Below are 21,633 nucleotides of genomic sequence, written 5' to 3'. Positions count from 1 at the left end.
AGGTGCTCAGTGGAACAGCATCCCAGCTGCTTCTCATGCTTGCAGCTTTGGCCTTGGCTTGAAGACACCTGCAGGAAAGAGGAACCTGCTTTTCTGCTGCCTCTGGCAACACTTCCTTGCAGGATTTTCAGACGTAGCAGTTTTGTGTCCTGAAGGTCTGGTTGGTGAGTGCAACATATCATTTAGACTGTGACTAATTTGGCAGGACAGCTTCATTTTGCAGTACTAGAGGTAGGCAACTGGGAAGAAGACCATGGATAAGACTGTGTTGTCATGGCTTATTGCAACGCAGAGCAATTGGGATTAAGGACTGTAACAGCAGAGAACTTGTCTGAATACAGAGAGCAGAGAAGCAGCTCAGCAGTTCGTTCATCCAGGCAAAGAAAGGTAAGTCAGTACTGGGCTCCCTTCATTCCCAGCCTTTATACTGGACCCGGAATGGTGTCAGGGGTTGCTGTGTCCCCACCAGATGCAAAGGGCTCTGCAAAGAGATTGACAGAAGCACTTTAGTCAGTTCAGTTAACGGAATTATCATCTTGCTTTAATATTTATACATAAACATATTCTTAGAACTTTTGTCTTAGAAACAAGACCAAATACTGAAATATTTCTTGGCTCCACTGGAGTAGCTGAAAAGGGCTTCACTTTCTACTTCTATTCCAATTCCTGTGGCAGAGGAGGGCATGAGGTCTTAAAAACCCTAATGGTTTGAAGTATATTCACCACTGTAACGCCTGGGTGGGTGAAGATGTCAATCAGCACCAGGCAGGAAGAGCCAACCTTCCTCCTTACTGTGGCTGGGCTGTCTGCTACTGCTTGAGAGCAACCTCTCACATTCTTCAAGGATTCTTCCTTCCAGCCTGAAGGGCAATGTCACAAAGCCCAGGACACTTTTAACTCCTTCCTCTTCTCTTTGTCAGTTTAGCTGCAGGGCACGTGTCCCTGTTCAGGCTGTGACAGCAGGCAGGTTCTCTTCACAGCAGGTTTGTGAGAACCACGGCTTTGGAAAGGAACACTGTGCAAATGAGGAAGGGAATTACAGCTGAAAGAAGTGATCATGCCACTCTTTCTTTACAGTAAAACCCCTCTGTGTCATGGTTGTTCTTTCATTCTTACCCTATTCCAGTATTCAAAGAGAGCATATAAACAGGAGGGGAACGGCTGTTTGTGAGGGTGAATGGTGATGGGACAAGGGGAATGGCTTTAAAGTGAGACAGGGGAGGTTTGGGTTGGATCTGAGGAGGAAGTTTTTCATGCAGAGGGTGGTGAGGCAGTGGCACAGGTTGCCCAAGGAGGCTGTGGATGCCCCATCCCTGCAGGCATTCAAGGCCAGGCTGGATGTGGCTCTGGGCAGCCTGGGCTGCTGTTTGGCGACCTGCACACAGCAGGGGTTGGGGCTGGAGGAGCGCTGTGGGCCTTTGCAACCCAGGCCATTCTAGGACTCTCTGATTCTGTTTGGTTCTCTTCCCCCACTCAATGTGGAGCAGAAGAACACAGGTAATGACAGAATCAAAGAATCATAGAATCAGTAAGGTTGGAAATGACCTCTAAGATCATCTGGCCCAGCTGTCGGCCATCACCACCATGCCCACTGAGCCACGTCCCTAAGATGCTGCATCTCATTTAATGCCTGCTTCAGGTACCAATAATCTAACTGTGTAATTCATGAATTCATCAACTGCTGTGAGTGGCAGAAATCGTAAAACCTCCTGTAATGCTTAGGCAACGAAGAGATAAAATACTCTCCTAGGTGCACTTGTATAGACATCCCATTGCACTGCTGGAATTGCTCTGCGTTTCCTGAATAAAAATTACGATCAAATTATTGATTCTATCTTTTTAAATGCCCCTCAAAGCATTCTGCTTCATTACACATAAACTCAGTTGAGAACGGTCGTTCAGCTGAGCCCAGTGCATGAAGGATTTAAAGATGTGGAATGCCAGAAAAAGGCACAGATCTTTTACCTCCTTTGGTACTGCATCCAAAAGCACAAATTGGTATTTGTACAGGAACAGCACAACGAACAACTGGATTTCCATGATAGCAAACCATCTGCAAGAGAAGGGAGAAGAGCAGTGGGTGTCCATCCTGCAGCTCACACGTGTTATCAGACAGGCAGCATGCTGCCTCTTGCACATCTTGCATTCCATGCCTCAGTGTGCATTTATCTTCAGCAGAAAAAAATGCTGTGCAGTGAAGAATGCAAACATGGTGGCCGTCCCTTCTGCCTGGGGACACTTCAGAGCAGCCGTAGCCTCCGACAGCCCATTTCACAACAGCTCCTTGCCATTAGGGGTTTTTTTCCACTGTGCAAACATTGATGTTCTTCTAAGACTTACTGATTTGAAATAACTCCCTAGGACTGAGCAGACAGTCAAATATAGAAGAGGCTCTATGACTAATTGTGCTATATAAAGTCGTGCCATACAGCTGGGAGCCCGGTGACATCAGAGTAGATGTGACAGCAGGAGTTGGTGCTCAGTGCGTCAGTGTTCAAATGCAGGATAAACCCAAGGGCACGATGTGTGCCTGCAACACGCTCACAAAGCTCTCAGCCAGCCACACTGCAGCAGTAACTGCAGGTGAACTCTGCCCAGCTGTTATTTTTAAATGCTGCTATGTACAAGAACATCCTCCATTCAGCCACCAGCTCCACCTATGCCAGCTCATGGGATTACTCACTGCAGGAGTTAGACATACGTCTTAAAGAGCTGCTTAAAATAGGAGTATTACCTTGCTCTTCTACACAGTTTATTTTCCAATATGTGAGAACTGCTGAATAAAACACCTATTGGGAAACTCACTGGGGAGAAGAGAGCATGACTGCACACAGTGTCAGCCTGGCTTTGGCCTGGTAGTGTGAAGAGGAAGCTAATAAGCCCCATGGGACCCAGGGCAGCTCCTGCAGAACCATTCAGATCTGCACACTGCACTGCCCAGCGCTCTGCAGTGAGAAGATGCCTGCTTGCTTTGACACAGCTTGAGAACCAAGTGATCCCTGTGGTTTCACATTGCAGTACCTTGAGATTGGGTGCTTTTGGTGACCTTGAGCCCAGAGGAATGCAGAGCAGAGATACCTGAATGGAAATGAGCTCATGTCAGGCAGGACTTCCTGGCCCAAACTCCATGCCAGCAGCACTGTACCAAGGCGGCTTCCTTGCAGTCCTTGCTTGGTGCTGCTGGCTCCTGAAGTCCTGCCTCTGCATCCCACCATGACACTGCACAGTGCTGCTGCAGACAGGCTGCCATTCCTCCTGTCTGCAGAGATGCTGAGGCACAAGGATGCTAACAGATGGCTGAGGTCCCCTCTCCTCCTGGACACATCCCAGTCTGAATCCATGAGCTCTCCTGCAGCAGAATGCCCTTTAGTTCCCATCTGTCCTTCATATTCTCGGGTGCTCGAGCAGCTTTCCCCTAAAAGCTCTGAGTCCTGTTCTATTTAGTGCCAAGGAGGTTTGACAAAGATGCACCTTCTGGAATCTTGTCCCCAGCACACTGCTACAATACCTGTTGGTGCTGGCACCCAGGCATTGAGATCCTGCAGCAAACAGAGCCTGAGAATGAAATGGCACCTCTTGTGCTGAAGGGTTTATAATGTCAGCAGAAGATCAGAGACAACAGACACATGCATGTGAGATAAGCACAGCTGCACCCGCAGAGCTCTCCTGATCAGACAGAAGTCCCACTGCAGGTTTAGGGACATCAAACCTTTTCCCTTAGGTTCAGAAATGGTTTTCTGGGAGCTCTTCCCACACAACTTTGCTAGGATATTTAACAAGTCATTTTCTAGCTTTCAGTTTGATTGCACTAGCTTTGAATTTCATGATGAGCTTTTGCAATGCGAGGAGTAAAGCTAAATGTTTGGTGCACTTATTTACAAATGCCAGCAGTGAATTAAATGAAAACACATCTTAAACTTGAAATATCATTATTTGATTCAGTTATGCCATGGAAATCTGCAACCTGGGATCCAGACACATCCTTGATTCAATGTTCTTTCTTCCAGGGCCACCACGTTACTCTCTCAGAATTGCTACTAAAAGGTGCGGAGGTGTCACCGTGTGGCTGCAAGGACAGCATCTGTCACAAGTGATTCTCCACCCACTGCCTATACAGTGACACCGTCATTTTCATTTTCACCCCAAACTTACTTTAGAGATACTGTCAGAGCCCAGAGATCAGCCAGATCAAAGACAAAGGCCCGTGTTATAAACAAGCAGGGCAGCACGCTGTGCCCTGTGGGTGCCTGCTGTGAACACGGCTGTTGCCTTTGCTGCCAGTGAGGCTGTGCTCACATTCAGCTCAGGAACACTGCACAAGCTGGGGAGGTTGAGTGGGCACTTTCCTCTGCCAAGCCTGAACAGCTTTACTCACATTGCTTACGTGTGCAGTGCCTTCACAAAGTCTACCTGATGCTCATGCCCAGCCTGATACAGGGTGCAGACTCAAGAACACGCTTCCCTTACAACATCCTCTGGTTTCCTCCACATAGGACTCTTGAGTTCAACTGACTTCTCTTGAGGATTCTTGTTTATTTGCTGCCTAAAGAAGATTGGGTTTGGAAGGCAGAGAAATGAGCACAGGGATGTTTTAACACAGAAACGTGGAGCAGCTGGTTCGTTGGGACTCATTCCAGGAAGAGGGACCACAGAGAAAACAGCAGAAGGAATGCAGGAAGCACTGAGGCTGGCATTGCTGGAGGAAGGAACAGAGGCAGGATCTGCAATTTAAGCCATCATACAGTTGTGTGGGCCGTAATGCAAACGCAAGGGCTTTAAACAGAGAGGAACCATTTAAGACGTTTGAAGATGAGCAAAGATGGCGGAGGAGGGATAGAGAGTGTCAGTGCAGAGAAATGTTCTTTGTTTGGAAGTGCCTTGAGGCACCTTACAGCCCATGTCTGTAAACCAGCATGTCTGCAAGTGGAACAACTCTCCCTTGATGTAAAGGGGCCTCAGCAGCAGCAGGGTTAGGCTGACTCTCACTGAGCAGCATCCCTTGGGCCACTTATCTCAGGTTCTGCTTTTACACTGTGGCTTCACCTGTTTTGTTCCAGGAAAGAAGCCACTTTCAAATTAATCTAAATGAAGTCCAGATAGAACTGAACGTCAGAGCACTGACAAAGTGAAACAATGAAAACAGCCTATTTCCAAGTGTAAGAGGAGCCCAGCTCGGGAGGGTTGTTCTCTGCAGGGTTTGGGAATAAATAAACCCCAGCTGTTTCACTGACCTTCCTGGACACTGATGCTTCCCTCCTCCAAATGCCACAAAGCCGTCCAAGAAAGCATTCTTCTCTAAATTTGCCTCTTTCCAACGATCCTGTGGGAAGAAACTTTTTTTTTTCCCAAATCAGACTTATATAAATAAAGCTCAACTTTATTTCTCCAGGCTAAAAATGACCTCGAACAGCTAATCCTCCATCCCAAATCGCACCAATGCCATTTTTTGCCTTCAACCTGATACTGTAGGAGTCTGCCTCAAAAACCAGCAGTGACTCAGGGAAACAAGCAAGGGTCCCACGTGAAACACACTGAGACCCTCCAAATGCCGGAAAGGCTCTCAAAATCACCCCTACAAAGCATCTTCCTCAACATCCCTATTTCTCTAAACCTGCTGCTTGAGTTATTGAAATGCCAACGAAGATGTGAGCTCCAGGCAGTGCCTTCCCACAAAGCACGTCCCACATGTTAGAATCACAGAATGGTTTGGGTTGGAAGGGACCTCAAGGATCACGAAGCTCCAACCCCCCTGTGCCATGCAGGGCCACCAACCTCCCCATCTCACAGCAGCCCAGGCTGCCCAGGGCCCCATCCAACCTGGCCTTGAACACCTCCAGGGATGGATGGGACATCACAGCCTCTGTTACACACCGGTTACACATCAACAAACCCAAGGTGTATTTATGTCACACGAGGCGAAGGGAAAGATTACACCACCCCGTTCTCAGGGATGAGCTACTGGGCGACAAAATACACTCTTGGCAATGGCAGCAAAAAGAGCCTCTGCACCCAGAGGGCTGCTGGTTCCTGCCTGAGCCACTGCAGGAGGAAAGGAACAGCAGAGCAGCCAGGCTGCAGCTGAGGTGGCCTGACACTGGCAGAAGGGCATTGCTTGACCGTTGGGTGACGAGCAGAGCAGCCTCCAGAAGCTCAGCACAACTCCAGCGAAGCCTTCCAGTAACACCTGCTAAGCTTTTTGCAGCTATCGCTTCTGCTGGAGCCCTTCGAGAAGACAGAATCTTATGTCTGTTTATTTGGGATTTTTATACAGCTTCAGCTCTTCAGAGCTTTCTGAAGAGGAAATCTGTTCACACCAAAATCCATTAAAAGCAGGACGAAGATCTCAGCGGTGATGAAACAAAGCAACGTCCAAGGGCAGCTGCCCCATTCCTATGGGGAAAGGAATGGACCTCTAAACAAGCGACCTTGTTTTCAGCAATAAAGTGTTATTAGAGAGATAAGTTGCTGCATCAGAGTTTCTGTGCAGGGTTTCAGAGAGGCAGGAACTGCTGAGAGGGATTTTGAATGGGTGAAGAGCTGGCCACAGGGGGAATTTTGTTTCAATTACTCCTTGATGTATTTCTAAAAAAAGACAAATGTTCTACAGCGGATGGTGCTAAAAAGAGCAGCTCCAAGCCTGCCCACATGGCCACCTGGGGTGGAATAATCAGCAAGAAACTCGAGATGAGCTGCTAAATTAGCAGAGCTAATACCGACCAGAAATCATCTGACTGGAAGGGCCGAAGAACCACAAAGAAACACAAAGATAAGCTGTACAAGAGCCAGGGAACGGGGCTATTGGATGTTGTTTCAACAGTGAAGTCAGTGGTGTTCATCCACGGTGGGCTTTGAATCAGGAGCAGAGTGACATGAAGTAGTGTGGTATTATCTGAGACATAAACCTGAGCCTCAAAGTCCTGGCTGTGCCTGCAGGGCCCTCTGCCCATACACAGAATCACAGAATGGTTTGGGTTGAAAGGGACCTCAAGGATCACGAAGCTCCAACCCCCCTGTGCCATGCAGGGCCACCAACCTCCCCATTTCACAGCAGCCCAGGCTGCCCAGGGCCCCATCCAACCTGGCCTTGAACACCTCCAGGGATGGACGGGGCATCACAGCCTCTCTGGGCAGCTGTTCCAGCACCTCACCACTCTCACAGCACACAACTTCCCCTGACATCCAACCTCCAGCTGCCCTCCCTCAACTCCAAACCATTTCCCCTTGTCCTGCTGCCATCTCCCCTTTCCAAGAGCTGACTCCCCTCCTGTCTGCAGGCTCCCTTTAGGTACTGCAGGCTGCACTGAGGTCACCCCGCAGCTTCTCTTCTCCATGCTGAACAAGCCCAGCTCCCTCAGCCTGTCTTTGTAGTGGAGGTGCTGCAGCCTCCTGCTCATCTCTGTGGCTCCTCTGGCCCCTCTCCAACAGCTCCCTGTCTTTCTTGTACTGGGGCCACCAGCCCTGGACGCAGTGCTGCAGATGGGGCCTCACGAGAGCAGAGCAGAGAGGGACGATCACCTCCCTGTCCCTGCTGGCCACCCCTCTGCTGATGGAGCCCAGGACACCATTTGCCTTCCGATCCACAAGAGCACACTGCTGGCTCATGTTCATCTTTTCATCTATCAGGACCCCCAGGTCCTTCTCCGCAGGGCTGCTCTCAAGCACCGCTCCTTCCAGTCTGTGTGGATGCCTGTGATTCCTCCGGCCCAAGTGCCAAACTCTGCACTTTGCCGTGTTGAACCTCACCAGATTCACACATCTCTGCACATGAGAACACTGCTCAGAGGAGGGAAAGCACCCAACCTGAAGCCAGCATGGCCAGATGCTTTTGTGGTATAACAGGTGAACAGGAGATCAGACTGCAAAATCCCCATATTATGAGGGACATCTTACAGGTTTGAACATTTCTGGGTCGGGAAAATATTTTGGATTCCTGTGCAGCCAATATGGAGACAACATCAGCATATCACCTGCAGGGATGGTGAAACTCTGAAAAGGAGAAAAGAAAACAAAGAGAAAATCAGCTAACAAAGCAGTCCTTGCTTACATTCTCCTCCATCAGCAGAAGGTCCTGGCAGAAGGTTTGGGAAGGTGGCAAAGCCACAGTGGGCATTTCATGTCTGATGCTTTGTGCTGTGCCCCTCTCCCATCAGGGAGGCCCAAATGGGGAGAATGTGGAAAGACACCTTTTGTCCTAACCCAGATTGTCAGCAGTGCAAGTAAAGGAAACCTCATTTCTGCCTTTCCCACATCTTGATGTAACTGTGTCATTTTTTTCCTTCTGCATCTTCCCTTAGACGCTTCCTTCGGAACAAAAAGGAATTCACAGAAAGCCTCGTAGGACAGCAGACTCTATGGGGCTTCATTGGGCCACAGAGTGGCAGTGAGTGCCGTTTCCTCGAGGGGGGTGTTTTTCCCTCAGACACTCATTTGTCACAGCCCTGAATGCAGGCACTTTCTTATCTGCGTGACAATGAAGGGGACAAACAGAAGAGGAGCTTCAGCCCTTACAACGCTGTGGTCCCTTCTCATACATGTGTTGGGTCTGGTTCCCATTCCCTATTCCTTTGGTGCAATATCTCAGTTCAGTTCTATTTAATTTCAATTAATCACTGAAGGTACAACTGTGAGAAAGAGGAGCAAAGCTACGCTTGTATTAATAATGATGAAATTAACAATGATTATTAAGTCTGTGATGCTGAACAGAGCACACACGTAACGCTGTGGAATATCTCTATTAATTTTATCTACATCCATCAGAGGGGCCTTTCTAGAAGAATCAGAAAGCATCCTCTGAAGAAAACAAAACAAAAAAACCAAACCAGAACCAAACCAAACCCACCCAGCACCCAAAGCCAACCAACACCCCGCTGCTCACCTGAATTCTGATTGGTTTTATTACTTTCTTGGTGATTGCACCTGGAGACCTCAGCCGTATGGCTTCCAAAGTGCACCACTTAACATAAGGGAGGTTCTTCAGGTCCTCTTCAGAGACTTCTATGTCATCCTTACCTGTTGGGGTATGAGAAAGAAGACTTCATGTTAAAATGCCACTTCACACTTGTTTTGAAACCTGCTGATGTGTGGCTTTGGACCTTCTGACAGAATACCTCAAGCCTTCAGGACATTGTTTTCATCCAGAACCTTCCTTTGTATTTCCAAGTGAATAAAGAGAGCAAGATCTGAACAATTTGAGTCCAACACTGGTAAGAAAAGCCTTTGAAAGTAATTTAGTAACTCTAAGGTAGCTGTAGTTATGGCATTGATCAGAAGAGGAATGGGCTGGAATGGGCTGCCCAGCACCTTGGTGGGGCGCTGACCCTGGAGGTGCTCCTAAGCCGTGTGGGACTGGGAGATGTGGCTTGGTGGGGAATGCTGGGGTGGGTGGGTGGTCGGGCTGGATGACCTTGGAGGTCTTTTCCAACCTTCTGTGGTGATTCTAAGAGGCCAAACTGAACTGAAAGGTCTCATCTGACCCTACCACAGAAGCACGGAAAAAACAAACTAGGCCTAAATAATTGGTGCAGAATGAAGAGGCGAGTACATATGGCTCTTCTGCCTTCTCTTACTAACACCAAGAGTGCTTTTGCTTAAAAATAAGTCGTGAGCACAGGCTGAACAGGCAGAGCTGGACCTCGTGGTGCTGGTAGTGTCCTTATCAGCAACAACCACTATTCCCAGCCATTGCCCACTGTGCTGCGTGCTGGGCCAACGTGGAGCCACCATGCTGAGTTTCAAAGGCCATGATCTGAATCATTACCTGCACTGCCAAAAACAGAAGCCAGGTCTTCCATGACTTTCTTGTAAACCGTAGGATAAGAGAGTATGAAAACAAGGGTCCAGAATGCAATCTAAACAGAGATGAGAGTATTTTAGCTCCGGAATACAGAACAGAATCACAACATCTTTGTAGCTATGAGAGGAAAGAGAAAACATCTACAATTTTCGGAGGTGCCTCCCATGGCTGGGGCACAGGGGGAGCTGTGCTTCCCATACAGATCTATAGCCAAGGGCTCAGACCCTGGCAGATTAGGTCTGTCCATCTGCTGTGTACAGATCTCCACTGGACATTATGTGTGCGGCTTTGAGCTTAGAAACACAGAATCCTCTCATTAATTTCAAGTATCGAGGTGTTAAAACCAATTACTAAATCAGCAGAGTTGTTTCGGATAAAAGAGTTTCTTCTCAAACATCCCCTTGGAAGGTAAAAGGCCTTTTTTCCTCATTCCACTCACCAGAGCCTTGTGACTATTCTGAGAAACAGCGAAATATCTGCAGGTCTATTTAGAGCTGAATATTACAGAAGGAAGTCATGATAGCATTATGGAAGGAATGCCAGTTATCCTGATAACGGGCAGCAGGCCGTGCCTCTCCCTTATTCCGACACGTGGATCTACAGAAATCCCACTGAAATGGACCACATTCCTGCAGGGCAGGCTGCAGCCAACCCACAAAAGCTGCAGGTACCCCTTTGGGAGTACAGGCAAAAGTATCTCACCGCATCTTCTAAATCACAGCTGTACCATAACTGAAAGAGCCTCACAGTCACAGCAAATAAAGGACGGCTCTCCCACTACGGAACTCTCATCCGAGCACTTCCAGTAAGTGGCTTTGGTCAGAATCAGCCGTGTTAGATGCACTGATCCCATTAGCACAGCCTCCATCATTACCTGTCACATCCATTCCCAACACAGACAGAACTGAAGAGGCAGTAACATCAAACTACTGCTTTTCTTCTCCTGACACAGCACTGGCATTCATAGAATCACAGAATCCCAGCACGGCCTGGGTTGCAAAGGCCCACAGCGCTCCTCCAGTCCCAACCCCTGCTGTGTGCAGGTCGCCAACCAGCAGCCCAGGCTGCCCAGAGCCACATCCAGCCTGGCCTTGAATTCGTGGCTGCACTCCTGCAGCACAACCACCTCAATCACTCTGGTTTTACACAGGGGCCAAGTTACCCAACTTCATGCTTCCGATGCACTTTACACAGAATATTTAAAATACAGTGTTTGTTATAATACAGTGTTTCAAAATGAAGTTAAATGCTTCTCACAGCTTAAGATTCTGACCTTAGCAGCTTAATAGCTCCCATAAGGTTACAATGCAGGACGTTATGATCTAGGAAAAATACAGGACAAACTTTTCTTGTCACTGCCTCTGCGACATTGCAACCTGGGTGTATTTGTGGTGATGTAGGTGGGTGTGATAATCCCTTCCTGGAATACACACAGCACGGTGACCTGGAGTTAAGCACTGTGCTTCCCCAGTGCAGGCTTCCAAGCAGGAAAGGCCTTGCTCCCACCCAGGTACTCACAGGGACAGCATTTGCTTGGGAGGCCCAGAGCATCAGGAGACCATAGTTGGGAGCCAGATGTTTTCCTTGCAGGTTATCCAGGAGGTGCTGAAGTAGTGTCTGTTATAAACAATGCAAAGTATTCCTCTAAATACATTAAAACGCAGCTTAGGGGATGACTTAGTGGAATTCAAGGAGGTAGCATCAAAGCAATAGCATTAGTTACAATGTTAGCAGCCCCAGATCATGGCAATGACAGCTGCTAAGAGGAAGTGAGCCTCCCTTGTAGGCAGAGGGCCCAGGGAAACCCAAGCCATGAGAGCCCCACTGAGCACGTGCACCACCTCCACTCCCTCAGGGCTTTCAGGGGGTCTTATTCTCCCACTTTCCATCATTGTTTGTGTGTGGAGCAAAGAAAAAACTCTTCCTACATCATTCTCACCCCAATTCTGCCCTCTGAAGAGCCCAAGACCCGGACTGAACCATCAGGATGAGGAGCAATGACGTTCTTGCTGCTCCTGCCATGGCCCATCAGGGGGGTCTGAGTGCCAGCAGTCCCAGCTCTGGGTGCTCCTTACTGACCCGACCATTGGCCTTCATGGTGTAACATTCCCTGCAGCTGCAGCAGCCTCAGAATGTTTGATCAGCTTTTGCTTAGAGCAAAAGTTCCTGCCCACCCAAGACCCCGAGTCTGTGCCCCCTGCTCCCTGCACATCCCATTCCTGCTGTCCTCTCTCCTCCCCTCTTGGTCTCTTTCCATTATTCTCATGTATTTTATGAAAGCGTGGCGTGCAAAGCTTTTGAAGTTGCCCCAAAATATGGTTTGTTTAATGATCTGTTTTATAACCATGTGCTAGATGGAAACTCCCAGGCCAGCCTGCACTCAAGCCTGTCATCCACACCAGCAGCATTCCTGCCATGGCACAGGAGAATAACCAGCAGGACGACTTATCACCATTCTGACACAAGCAATATTTAGGGTACTTGCCTTCCAATCCACTTATCTGCCTTTTTCCTGCTCATCTGGCTGCTGGAGGATCTAATCACTCTACACCAAGGCTTAAAAATAGTACATGGAAGGTTTTGAAATTGCACAGCCCAGTGCCCCCGAGAGGCAATGAATCAGAGAATCATAGAATCCCAGAATCACAGAATCCCAGCATGGCCTGGGTTGCAAAGGCCCACAGCACTCATCAGTCCCAACCCCTGCTGTGTGCAGGTCGCCAACCAGCAGCCCAGGCTGCCCAGAGCCACATCCAGCCTGGCCTTGAATGCCTGCAGGGATGGGGCATCCACAGCCTCCTTGGGCAACCTGTGCCACTGCCTCACCACCCTCGGGGGGAAAAACTTCCTCCTAACATCTAACCCAACCTAATGTGACCAAACCTCTTTCAATGAAGAGGCCCTTCCCTCTCCTTCAGCTGCTCACTGTAACTGCAGCACTGAAGCCAGGACAGATGGGTCTCAGCACCAACCCTTTGGCTTCAAACTCTGCACAGGATCTGAAAGTCTTGGAACTGTAGGAAACAAACAACACTGAGCAGCAGTGCTCACAAAGTAAGGCTCAACAGAAGAAACAGCACTACTGGACAATTAATGTGTATCTATAAAAGCTGACCCATCTGGTGTATTTCTTCCAGTACTTAAATAGTGCCCTTCATTCCTTCAGTCAGAATATACAACAAGGTCCTCTTATTTGGAGCCTCGGATGTTTACCTTGGATGTGGTCTCTGAAGGGTTGGTTCTTTCAGCATCTGACACTACTTTCTCAAATAATTTTAGAAGCCATTTTTTGGATTTAGACCAGTTCCTGTAAAGAAAAGCAACAAGCAAGGAGCACTTAACCGAGGCAGCACAAACCAACATTTCCTTTTGCATGAGAAGGACTCCTTGGTCTCCTTCCAAAAACACCATAGCAGCAGCCAGCTGATGAACATCACTGTGCCGGGCAGCAGTGCTGGCTGATGGAGGAGCAGCACTGAACCCTTTCCCTTGGCCAGGGCTCATCCTGCAGCCAGGTTGAGAGTCCTGAACTTCCAGTCACTCCGCCTGAGGTTTTCTTTTTGGTTTTGGCTCCCTTCGGTCAATCTCTGAGTAAATAAAAGCCTCATTTTCAGAGCATCCCCAGTTCTCTCTGAAGGCGACTCTGAGGTACTCAAGGTGTTGCTGTGGCCCTGAGAGCTCTGCAAGCTCCTTCCTTGGGTTCTGGTTGCCTCTACCCAAGGTCAGCTCTGCAGCAGTGTAACCCAGGGTCAGACCAGCAGCAAGAAGCAAAGGTGTGAGAAAGCACAGAGAGGGGTCCCAGAGGAGAGACGGGAGGGTACAAGCTTTCAAATAATAAAAGAGCTCAGAAAAGTGGTCCTTGAATTTGGGCTGGGCTCCCCTTGTATCAGCTGTTGAGCTGTGATGAGAGACTTTGACCTTGCACAACTGATTTTAACCAGTACTCAGTACATGATGTGGATGGGCTGTTGGAGAGAATCTGCACAACAAAAGGCAACAGAGAATCTGGGCAGACCAAATGGAGGCCCTTTACAAGTCATTGGTACAGAAGCCTTGCTCGGGGCTGCCACAATGGCTCAAGTACAGCTGAATGTTGTGGCCTTAAGACCAATCCAATGACAGCCCTTGGTGCCTTTCTAAAGGTCCCCGATGCAGCTTAAGACCCAACGTTCATTTACCAGCATAAAGCAGGGGCAAGGTGAACCTTTCATGCAGTTCATTGATAAACTGAGACAGTCTGGACAAACAGGTGGCCAGTGATAAGGCACAGGAAATACTGCTAGGAAAGATGGCTGTAGAAAATGCTAATGAGGATCACAGAATCCCAGCATGGCCTGGGTTGCAAAGGCCCACAGCGCTCCTCCAGCCCCAATCCCTGCTGTGTGCAGGTCGCCAACCAGCAGACCAGGCTGCCCAGAGCCACATCCAGCCTGGCCTTGAATAATTCCAGCTTGATTGGAACTGGTTACATATACTCTTGCTCTTCAACCACAGAATCAGAATCACAGAATCACCTGGGTTGGAAGGGACCTCAAGGATCATGTAGTTCCAACCCCCCTGCCTAGCAGGGCCACCAAACGTACACCAGGTGTAAAGCTGACCATCTCAGGCTTCACTGATGGCAAGAATTTCAGTGCTGGAGGTCACAAAGTTGGGCTAGGATTTGAGCTGGAAGCTTAATGCATTTTTAAGTAAAACAACTGACAGTGGTCTGGAAGATGAAGATGAAGTGTACCAGGAGTGTTTTGGCTTTAGCGTCACACTGAAGTCACAGAACCACAGAATCACAGAATGGCCTGGGTAGAAAAGGACCACAGTGCTCATCGAGTTTCAACCTCCTGCTACGTGCAGGGCCACCAACCAGCAGACCAGGCTCAAGAAGTGTGAGCTTTCTACTTCTTCCAAAGTATGCTTTTAATCCAATAATGAAGTGCGGGGAGTACAAGCACCTCTAAAAGAAAACACTCTGATGTTTGTGCCACATTTCACTTGATTATCATATTCTAAATGGGTTCTTAAAAGGAGAACAATAATCCACCTCTTCCCCTTATTGCACTGTATCCCACATGTCCTGTATTTCACTCTTTTATAAAAGGTGATCTGTGCTGTTGTGCAACATTTTGATTTACATCAGAATGGAAGAAATCAGTCACAGCTGGAACAAACAAATAACGGAGGGGAAGAGGTTTGCGCAGGTGCCAGCCTGCAATGAGTTCCAGCCAGAGCCATAAAGCCCAGCTTCCCTGTACCATCAGCATCTACTGCTGCTTCTTGGAAGCACAGCAACCTCCTGGGTATCCTCCCAACTGAAGCCTACAGAGGCAACCGGACTGCGGATAATGCAGCCAACCTCTCAGCATCAAGCAATGCAACTACCTCAGAAAATGATTGATTGTGAGGCAAAAGCTACGCGTTGAAAACTCACAGGGTTGGTCTGATGGGTGGTTGGGAGCACCCACAATAAATGTCTTCATTCTGAACCAGCACTGGAGTCCATGCCTAGCCTGCCACAGGACAGCACATCCCCTCCAGGAGAAGATCCCTAAGTGTCACTATCACAGCCATCAAGGTGCCCGCATGCAGCACACCACGTGCACAGACTCTACCGTTACCTCAGCAAGCACTCTGGCATCTGAGAAGCATATTCAAAGTCCTCATCGTACTTCCAAAAATGTTCTTCAAACTCCCTGAGTTGGCTCTGGCTGGTCGGGCAGACGCCTTTCCCAAACAAAGTGTTCACCACTGCTGGATACATGACGTGCCTGCAAGGACAAGATGGCCCTGAGAGAGCGGCAGGGAAGGAGCAGCACGTGGAGCTCAGGACACGGCGCTGAGCTGCAGCTGAGCCTCGTGCAGCACACAGCACAGTGCTGGCACAACATCTGCACCTCAGCCAGACCCTTCTCACAGATCTCCGCAGAGGTGGGAGATGCACAGACCTCGGGCTCTGCCCCGAGTACAGCCAGGTTTCATCAGTGGGCATTCGGTTCCCTGAGTGGTGGCACTGAGGTCCCCTTGCTCCCATTACCAGCCACCTTCTTCCAGGTTGGCCATGCCAGCCTCCTGGCACAGCCCCTTCTGCAACCAGACCCCACAGCAATCCCTCCTCTGGCCGCAGCTCTGCTGGACTGCACGGTGCTTGTTTGACTTCCTTCCGTCTTGCCCCTGCCCTTTGTGCTCCTCCATCATCCTGCAGACTCCTTGCTCCCTTCCCAGACCGCTTTACCTGGACTGCTGTGCTCCAGAAGATCCTTACCAGGAAGTCTTTGCTTGGTTCCAGCTACTTCTAACCCTGTGTTTCAGGCAGTGCCTCTCACTTTCTTGCCTTTCTACGGATCACAAGGGAGATGGAGCCACCTGCTGGCTCTATGGATGCAACGTTGAGCCAGCAAGATAAAACTCAGCCAGGACATTGCATTCTAATTCTTCTACCCCACCTCATCCAGCAGAGTCAGAAAAACAGCTCACACTCAATACAGAGTTACCATGGGTGCCTCTTACAGATCCTACAGTTTATAATCCACGAGCACTTCTTTACATTTCAGGCCAATCAGACCTGGGTTTGATCAGCCGTGGCCACGGCACGCTCTGTTCCCCAGGGCTGCACCAGGGATGGGAGAGCATGCAGAGCTCTGTGCACCCACAGCACCGCTGACTGCAGTGACCCAAGGGCTGTGCTGCTGCCACGAAGGGCTGAGAGCCCGAGCTCCATGTGCTTCCTGGTGCCACCTGTGCTCCACGCACTGCAGACACGAGGGAAGGTCCTCACCTCACCAGCTCCATGAGGTCGCCCGTGCCAGCAGTGCCCAGGTGCGCCATGTGCTCGTGCAGCTCCTTACACAGCGTGCCTGTGAACAGGTGCACGTTGGAGGGACCCATTTTCCCCTTCATCATGCTGTACAGCCTGCCATGATTCTGATAGAAGGCTTCTGCGGGAACAGAGACTACAGACAAAAAGGAACAGAAGCGTGATGGAGGTAAAGCAGCTGGCAAATGGCAGAGTGAAAGTGCTCACATGTAATCTGTGACTGCCTCAAGTGCCTGAACCCTCATCTGTCTGCAGTGAGATTCCCTGCAGCCTCCCTCCTGGCCCTGCCAGGATTTCAGTGAGCCCCTCTGCCTCTGTCCATCCACACAGCACCTTCCTGCCTGCTCTTCAGTGCCCACATGGCCAGCCTTGTCTCCTCCCATGCCTCCCACAGCTGGACCCTACCAAGCCAATCAAGAAAGAAAAATAAATGAAACCAAGAAAGAAAGGATTTGGGTCTTCATGCTACAGCATGTCCTCTCGGCCGTGCAAGGAGAGGCTCAGTGTGGTGACTCCAGGGGTCTCAGCTGTACAACCAGACGTGTCTGGCAGGGATAGGAAGGCTGGAGGATCCACGTAAAGGTCTCTGCCCTGGAACTGTCACTTTGTCATCCCCATGCAGCCGCAGCCCTGTCCTGCACCAACACTCCACTGTGTGGAACAGCATGGGAGCAACAGCATGTTGATCTGGATAGACTGGATCGATAGGCCAAGGTTAACTGCATGAGTTTCAACAGGGCCAAGTGTCGGGTCCTGCATTTTGGTCACAACTCCAGGCAACCCTACAAGTTTGGGGAAGGACGGCTGAAAAGCTGCCTGATGGAAAGGGACCTTGGTGTGCTGATGGACAGGAGGCTGAATGTGAGCCAGCAGTGTGCACAGGTGGCCAAGAAGCCCAATGGCATCCTGGCTTGGACCAGGAATGCTGTGCTGAGCAGGACCGGGGAAGTCATCCTGCCCTGTACTCAGCACTGGTGAGGCCTCACCTCGAGTGCTGGGCTCAGTGTTGGGCACCTCAGCACAGAAAGGACATGGAGGTGCTGCAGCAGGGCCAGAGAAGGGCAGCAAGGCTGGGGAAGGGCTTGGAGAATGTGGCCTATGGGGAGAGACTGAAGGAACTGGGGCTGTTTGGGCTGGGGAAGAGGAGGCTGAGGGGAGACCTGATTGCTCTCTGCCAGTACCTGAAAGTGAGTGCAGCAGAGCGGGGTTGGTCTCTGCTCACTGGTGACAGGACGAGGGGAAATGGCCTCAAGTGGTGCCAGGGGAGGTTGAGGTTGGATGCCAGGAAACACTTGTGTACAGAAAGGGCTGCTCAGCACTGCCATGGGCTGACAGGGAGGTGGTGGAGTCCCCATCCCTGGCTGTGTTTCAAACCGTTTGGATGTGGTGCTCAGGGCCATGATTTAGCGGAGGGCTGGTAGAGTTGGGCTGGGATGGTTGGGCTGCGGTTGGACTCCATCATCTTTAAGGGCTTTTCAACCTGAGCTGTTCTATGATTCCATGATTCTATCACCCCTCTGACCGACCCCAAACCCCTTTGCAGACGGCAGTGCTGCACCTTCAGGAAGGAATGCCATTTTCCCCAAATTTTGTAACATGCTCATGGGGCTCTGGTTTGGCCTTTAACGCTGCTGGGCATGTAGGTGTGATTTCTGAGAAGAGGCAGCTCTCCTTTACCTGCATTCTCAACAACTCGCTGTACTGCCTGCTCAAAATTGAGGTCCTTCGAAGTGAAAAACACTTCAGCTCCTTCATCCTCAGTCACAAACGTGAACCGCTTCCCCAGGGCGCACACAGTGAAGACGGGCCCATGCTGGAACAAAGCAGGGTGCGGGGTTACGTTGCAGCTCCCACAGGAGGACCCAAAGCTGCAGGGCTGGGAGCAGAAGAGATCCCCTCCCTGAGCATCCCCGCCGTGGCAGTGTCCCACACAGCACAGCACACCTGGGTTTGAAGAGTGGAGGAACATCCCCACATCCCTCAGGTGCTGGAGCAAAGCACCCACACTGCCATTCCACCTCATTCAATCCATGTTTTACTGACCAGCAGTCCCCCCTCCTGCATCTCTAAATGCATTTTCCCTTAGTTTAAAGGTTTGCTAATACTACTGTTCTTTTTTTTTATTTTATTTTGGACAGTTTCTTGTAAGGCTAACCAAAGGAGCTAGCAAATGTGGGCAGAACCAATGGAGCTTCTGAAGCCTGAACACACTTCTCCATAGGAATGCCAGTTCTCTTTCCCATAGGAATGCCAGTTTCTCATGTAGCAGAGGTGGCAGCCTACGAGCGGCTGGTCGGCTGAAAGCAGGGCAAGCTGCTCACTATGAGGTTACAGGACAGATGGATGGCAACAGGATGCTGAGGAAGGCAAAATAAGCAGTATAACAGGAGGGGTTTGGGTACTACAGCAGGATCAGCTGGAGCCAAACTGCAGCTTGTGGAGTCCTGACAGAAACGGGGGAGGAAGAGCAGGAGGCATAGGGCAGCTTTAGTGCATTGCAGTGCAATTCTGGGCCAGTCTTGCACATTTGGGGGGCCATTTCAGGGCAAGTTTGGTGCACTCTGGGGCAGTTCTAGTGTCTTCTGGGGTCATTTTAGGGGAGTTTGGGTGCATTCTGGTGCATTTCAATGCACTTCTGGGGCAGTTATGGTGCATTTGGGGGCCATTTTAGGGCAGTTTTGCTGCATTTTGAGGATTTGGATGCATTTTGAGGCACTTTCAGTGTCTTTTGGAGTAATTTTAAGACTTTGGGGGAGGGGGATCTGGGGCATTTTTGTGCACTTCTGGGGCAGTTCTGATGCATTTTGGTACATTTCAGTGCACCTGTGGGGCTGCTCAAAGCCCACCTGCTGGCACAGAATCACAGAGTCACAGAACGCCGCAGATTGGAAGGGACCTCAAGGATCACGAAGCTCCAACCCCCCTGTGCCATGCAGGGCCACCAACCTCCCCATTTCACAGCAGCCCAGGCTGCCCAGGGCCCCATCCAACCTGGCCTTGAACACCTCCAGGGATGGACGGGGCATCACAGCCTCTCTGGGCAGCTGTTCCAGCACCTCACCACTCTCACAGCACACAACTTCCCCTGACATCCAACCTCCATCTGCCCTCCCTCAACTCCAAACCATTTCCCCTTGTCCTGCTGCCATCTCCCCTTTCACAGAGCTGACTCCCCTCCTGTCTGTAGGCTCCCTTTAGGTACTGCAGGCTGCACTGAGGTCACCCCGCAGCTTCTCTTCTCCATGCTGAACAAGCCCAGCTCCCTCAGCCTGTCTTTGTAGTGGAGGTGCTGCAGCCCCCTGATCACTTCTGTGGCCCTGTTCGCTGTATCGGCTGCCAGGACGGAACTCGGCTCCATCCGCCTGCTCCGCGCCCCGTCCCGCAGCCTCACCTCGGCCCGGGTTCGCTCGATGAAGTCCAGGGGCGCTGCGGCGAGGCGCAGCGCGGCCCCCAGGCAGGGCACGCGGCTCCCGATGCAGGGGGGGCGGCGCGGATCGCTCGGAGGACGCAAAACCCACGCGATGACGGCGACCGCAACGACAGCGGCCAGCAGCAGCGCCGCCGCCATCGCCGCCCCGCCCCGCCTCTCTGCGACCTCGGGCGGCGTGAGGGGCAGAGCAGCGCGGGGCTGTGACGAGTGTGAACCGGAGCGCCGCTCCCTGCAGTAACGGCGGGCAGGAACGGCGTGCCCGCAGAGCCGATGTCCGTAGGGCATTGCAGATGGAAACTTTCATAGAACAGCTCAGGTTAAGAAGACCTTAAAGATGACGGAGTCCAACCGCAGCCCAACCATCCCAGCCCAACTCTACCAGCCCTCCGCTAAATCATGGCCCTGAGCACCACATCCAAACGGTTTGAAACACAGCCAGGGATGGGGACTCCACCACCTCCCTGTCAGCCCATGGCAGTGCTGAGCAGCCCTTTCTGTACACAAGTGTTTCCTGGCATCCAACCTCAACCTCCCCTGGCACCACTTGAGGCCATTTCCCCTCGTCCTGTCACCAGTGAGCAGAGACCAACCCCGCTCTGCTGCACTCACTTTCAGGTACTGGCAGAGAGCAGTCAGGTCTCCCCTCAGCCTCCTCTTCCCCAGCCCAAACAGCCCCAGTTCCTTCAGTCTCTCCCCATAGGCCACATTCTCCAAGCCCTTCCCCAGCCTTGCTGCCCTTCTCTGGCCCTGCTGCAGCACCTCCATGTCCTTTCTGTGCTGAGGTGCCCAACACTGAGCCCAGCACTCGAGGTGAGGCCTCACCAGTGCTGAGTACAGGGCAGGATGACTTCCCCGGTCCTGCTCAGCACAGCATTCCTGGTCCAAGCCAGGATGCCACTGGCCTTCTTGGCCACCTGTGCACACTGCTGGCTCACATTCAGCCTCCTGTCCATCAGCACACCAAGGTCCCTTTCCATCAGGCAGCTTTCCAGCCGTCCTTCCCCAAGCCTGTAGGGTTGCCTGTGGTGCCTGCAGCCACGAGCACAGCACTGCTGTGATCAATGTGAGCGGCTTCTGCTGGAGCTGGGACAACCCACTGCCTGCCCTGGCAGCAAGGTGCTGACTTTGCAAGAATTGGCTTCTCATGGTATCTGCACGTTACTGCAAGACAAATCCGAGTCCTCTGCCTGCTGAGGATTTTGTACCGGGGGTGGCAGCTAAGCACCTGCAGTTTGAAGAGCAGCCCTGTGGGCAGCCCAGGGGGAGGCAACCTGGCTCCCTGCTTGGCCAGCTGCAAACTCTGCAAAAATCAATACATTCTAATTATTAAGCCCTTATTGCTACGGTGTTGGTCAGATAGTCTCATAATCGCTCACAGGATTGTATTCAATCATGTATTTAGAGCCAATATTCAATCAACTGATTAGAGCCAAAATCAAATCTTGGCTGTAAAATGTGTTTTAAGATGGAATTACACGATGTCTAAAATACTTGTCATGCCCAATGCTACGGGGAAGGATTTCATGCACTACCAAGCAGCTTTGAGTTTCAGATTGACAGTTATTACAAAACTACACCCCTTGTTTTCTGTGCTGCCCTGCA

General features: G+C 50.7%; 1 protein-coding gene and 1 long non-coding RNA gene across 4 annotated transcripts in view; both read right to left on the bottom strand.

Moving 5' to 3' along the window:
• Window positions 1–21,633, bottom strand: part of LOC128085978 (uncharacterized) — a 63,105-nt gene that overhangs the window by 2,088 nt on the left and 39,384 nt on the right. The window lies entirely within an intron of this gene.
• On the bottom strand, window positions 197–20,350 carry LOC128085392 (24-hydroxycholesterol 7-alpha-hydroxylase). 3 transcript variants are annotated; one of them, XM_052692670.1, is made up of 12 exons: window positions 19,993–20,169; window positions 18,279–18,414; window positions 16,563–16,737; window positions 15,406–15,555; window positions 13,007–13,100; window positions 11,312–11,410; window positions 9,758–9,848; window positions 8,876–9,009; window positions 7,891–7,986; window positions 5,232–5,320; window positions 1,966–2,053; window positions 197–481 (listed from the first exon to the last, which is right to left on the bottom strand). In XM_052692670.1, the coding sequence occupies exons 1-12, from the start codon at window positions 20,167–20,169 to the stop codon at window positions 410–412; spliced, it is 1,401 nt and encodes a 466-aa protein (XP_052548630.1). In that variant the 3' UTR covers window positions 197–409. The 3 variants fall into 3 exon arrangements, with proteins under 3 accessions (XP_052548630.1, XP_052548612.1, XP_052548620.1); XM_052692652.1 differs by lacking the exon at window positions 18,279–18,414 and having other exon boundaries at window positions 19,993–20,350; XM_052692660.1 differs by lacking the exons at window positions 197–481; window positions 18,279–18,414 and adding an exon at window positions 488–1,015 and having other exon boundaries at window positions 19,993–20,350.

This window comes from Tympanuchus pallidicinctus, unplaced genomic scaffold (assembly GCF_026119805.1).
Source record: "Tympanuchus pallidicinctus isolate F22 unplaced genomic scaffold, pur_lepc_1.0 scaffold1, whole genome shotgun sequence".
Lineage (NCBI taxonomy): Eukaryota > Metazoa > Chordata > Aves > Galliformes > Phasianidae > Tympanuchus > Tympanuchus pallidicinctus.
The sequence above is the reverse complement of the archived record's forward strand: the minus strand, read 5'-3'. Positions and strand labels throughout refer to the sequence as shown.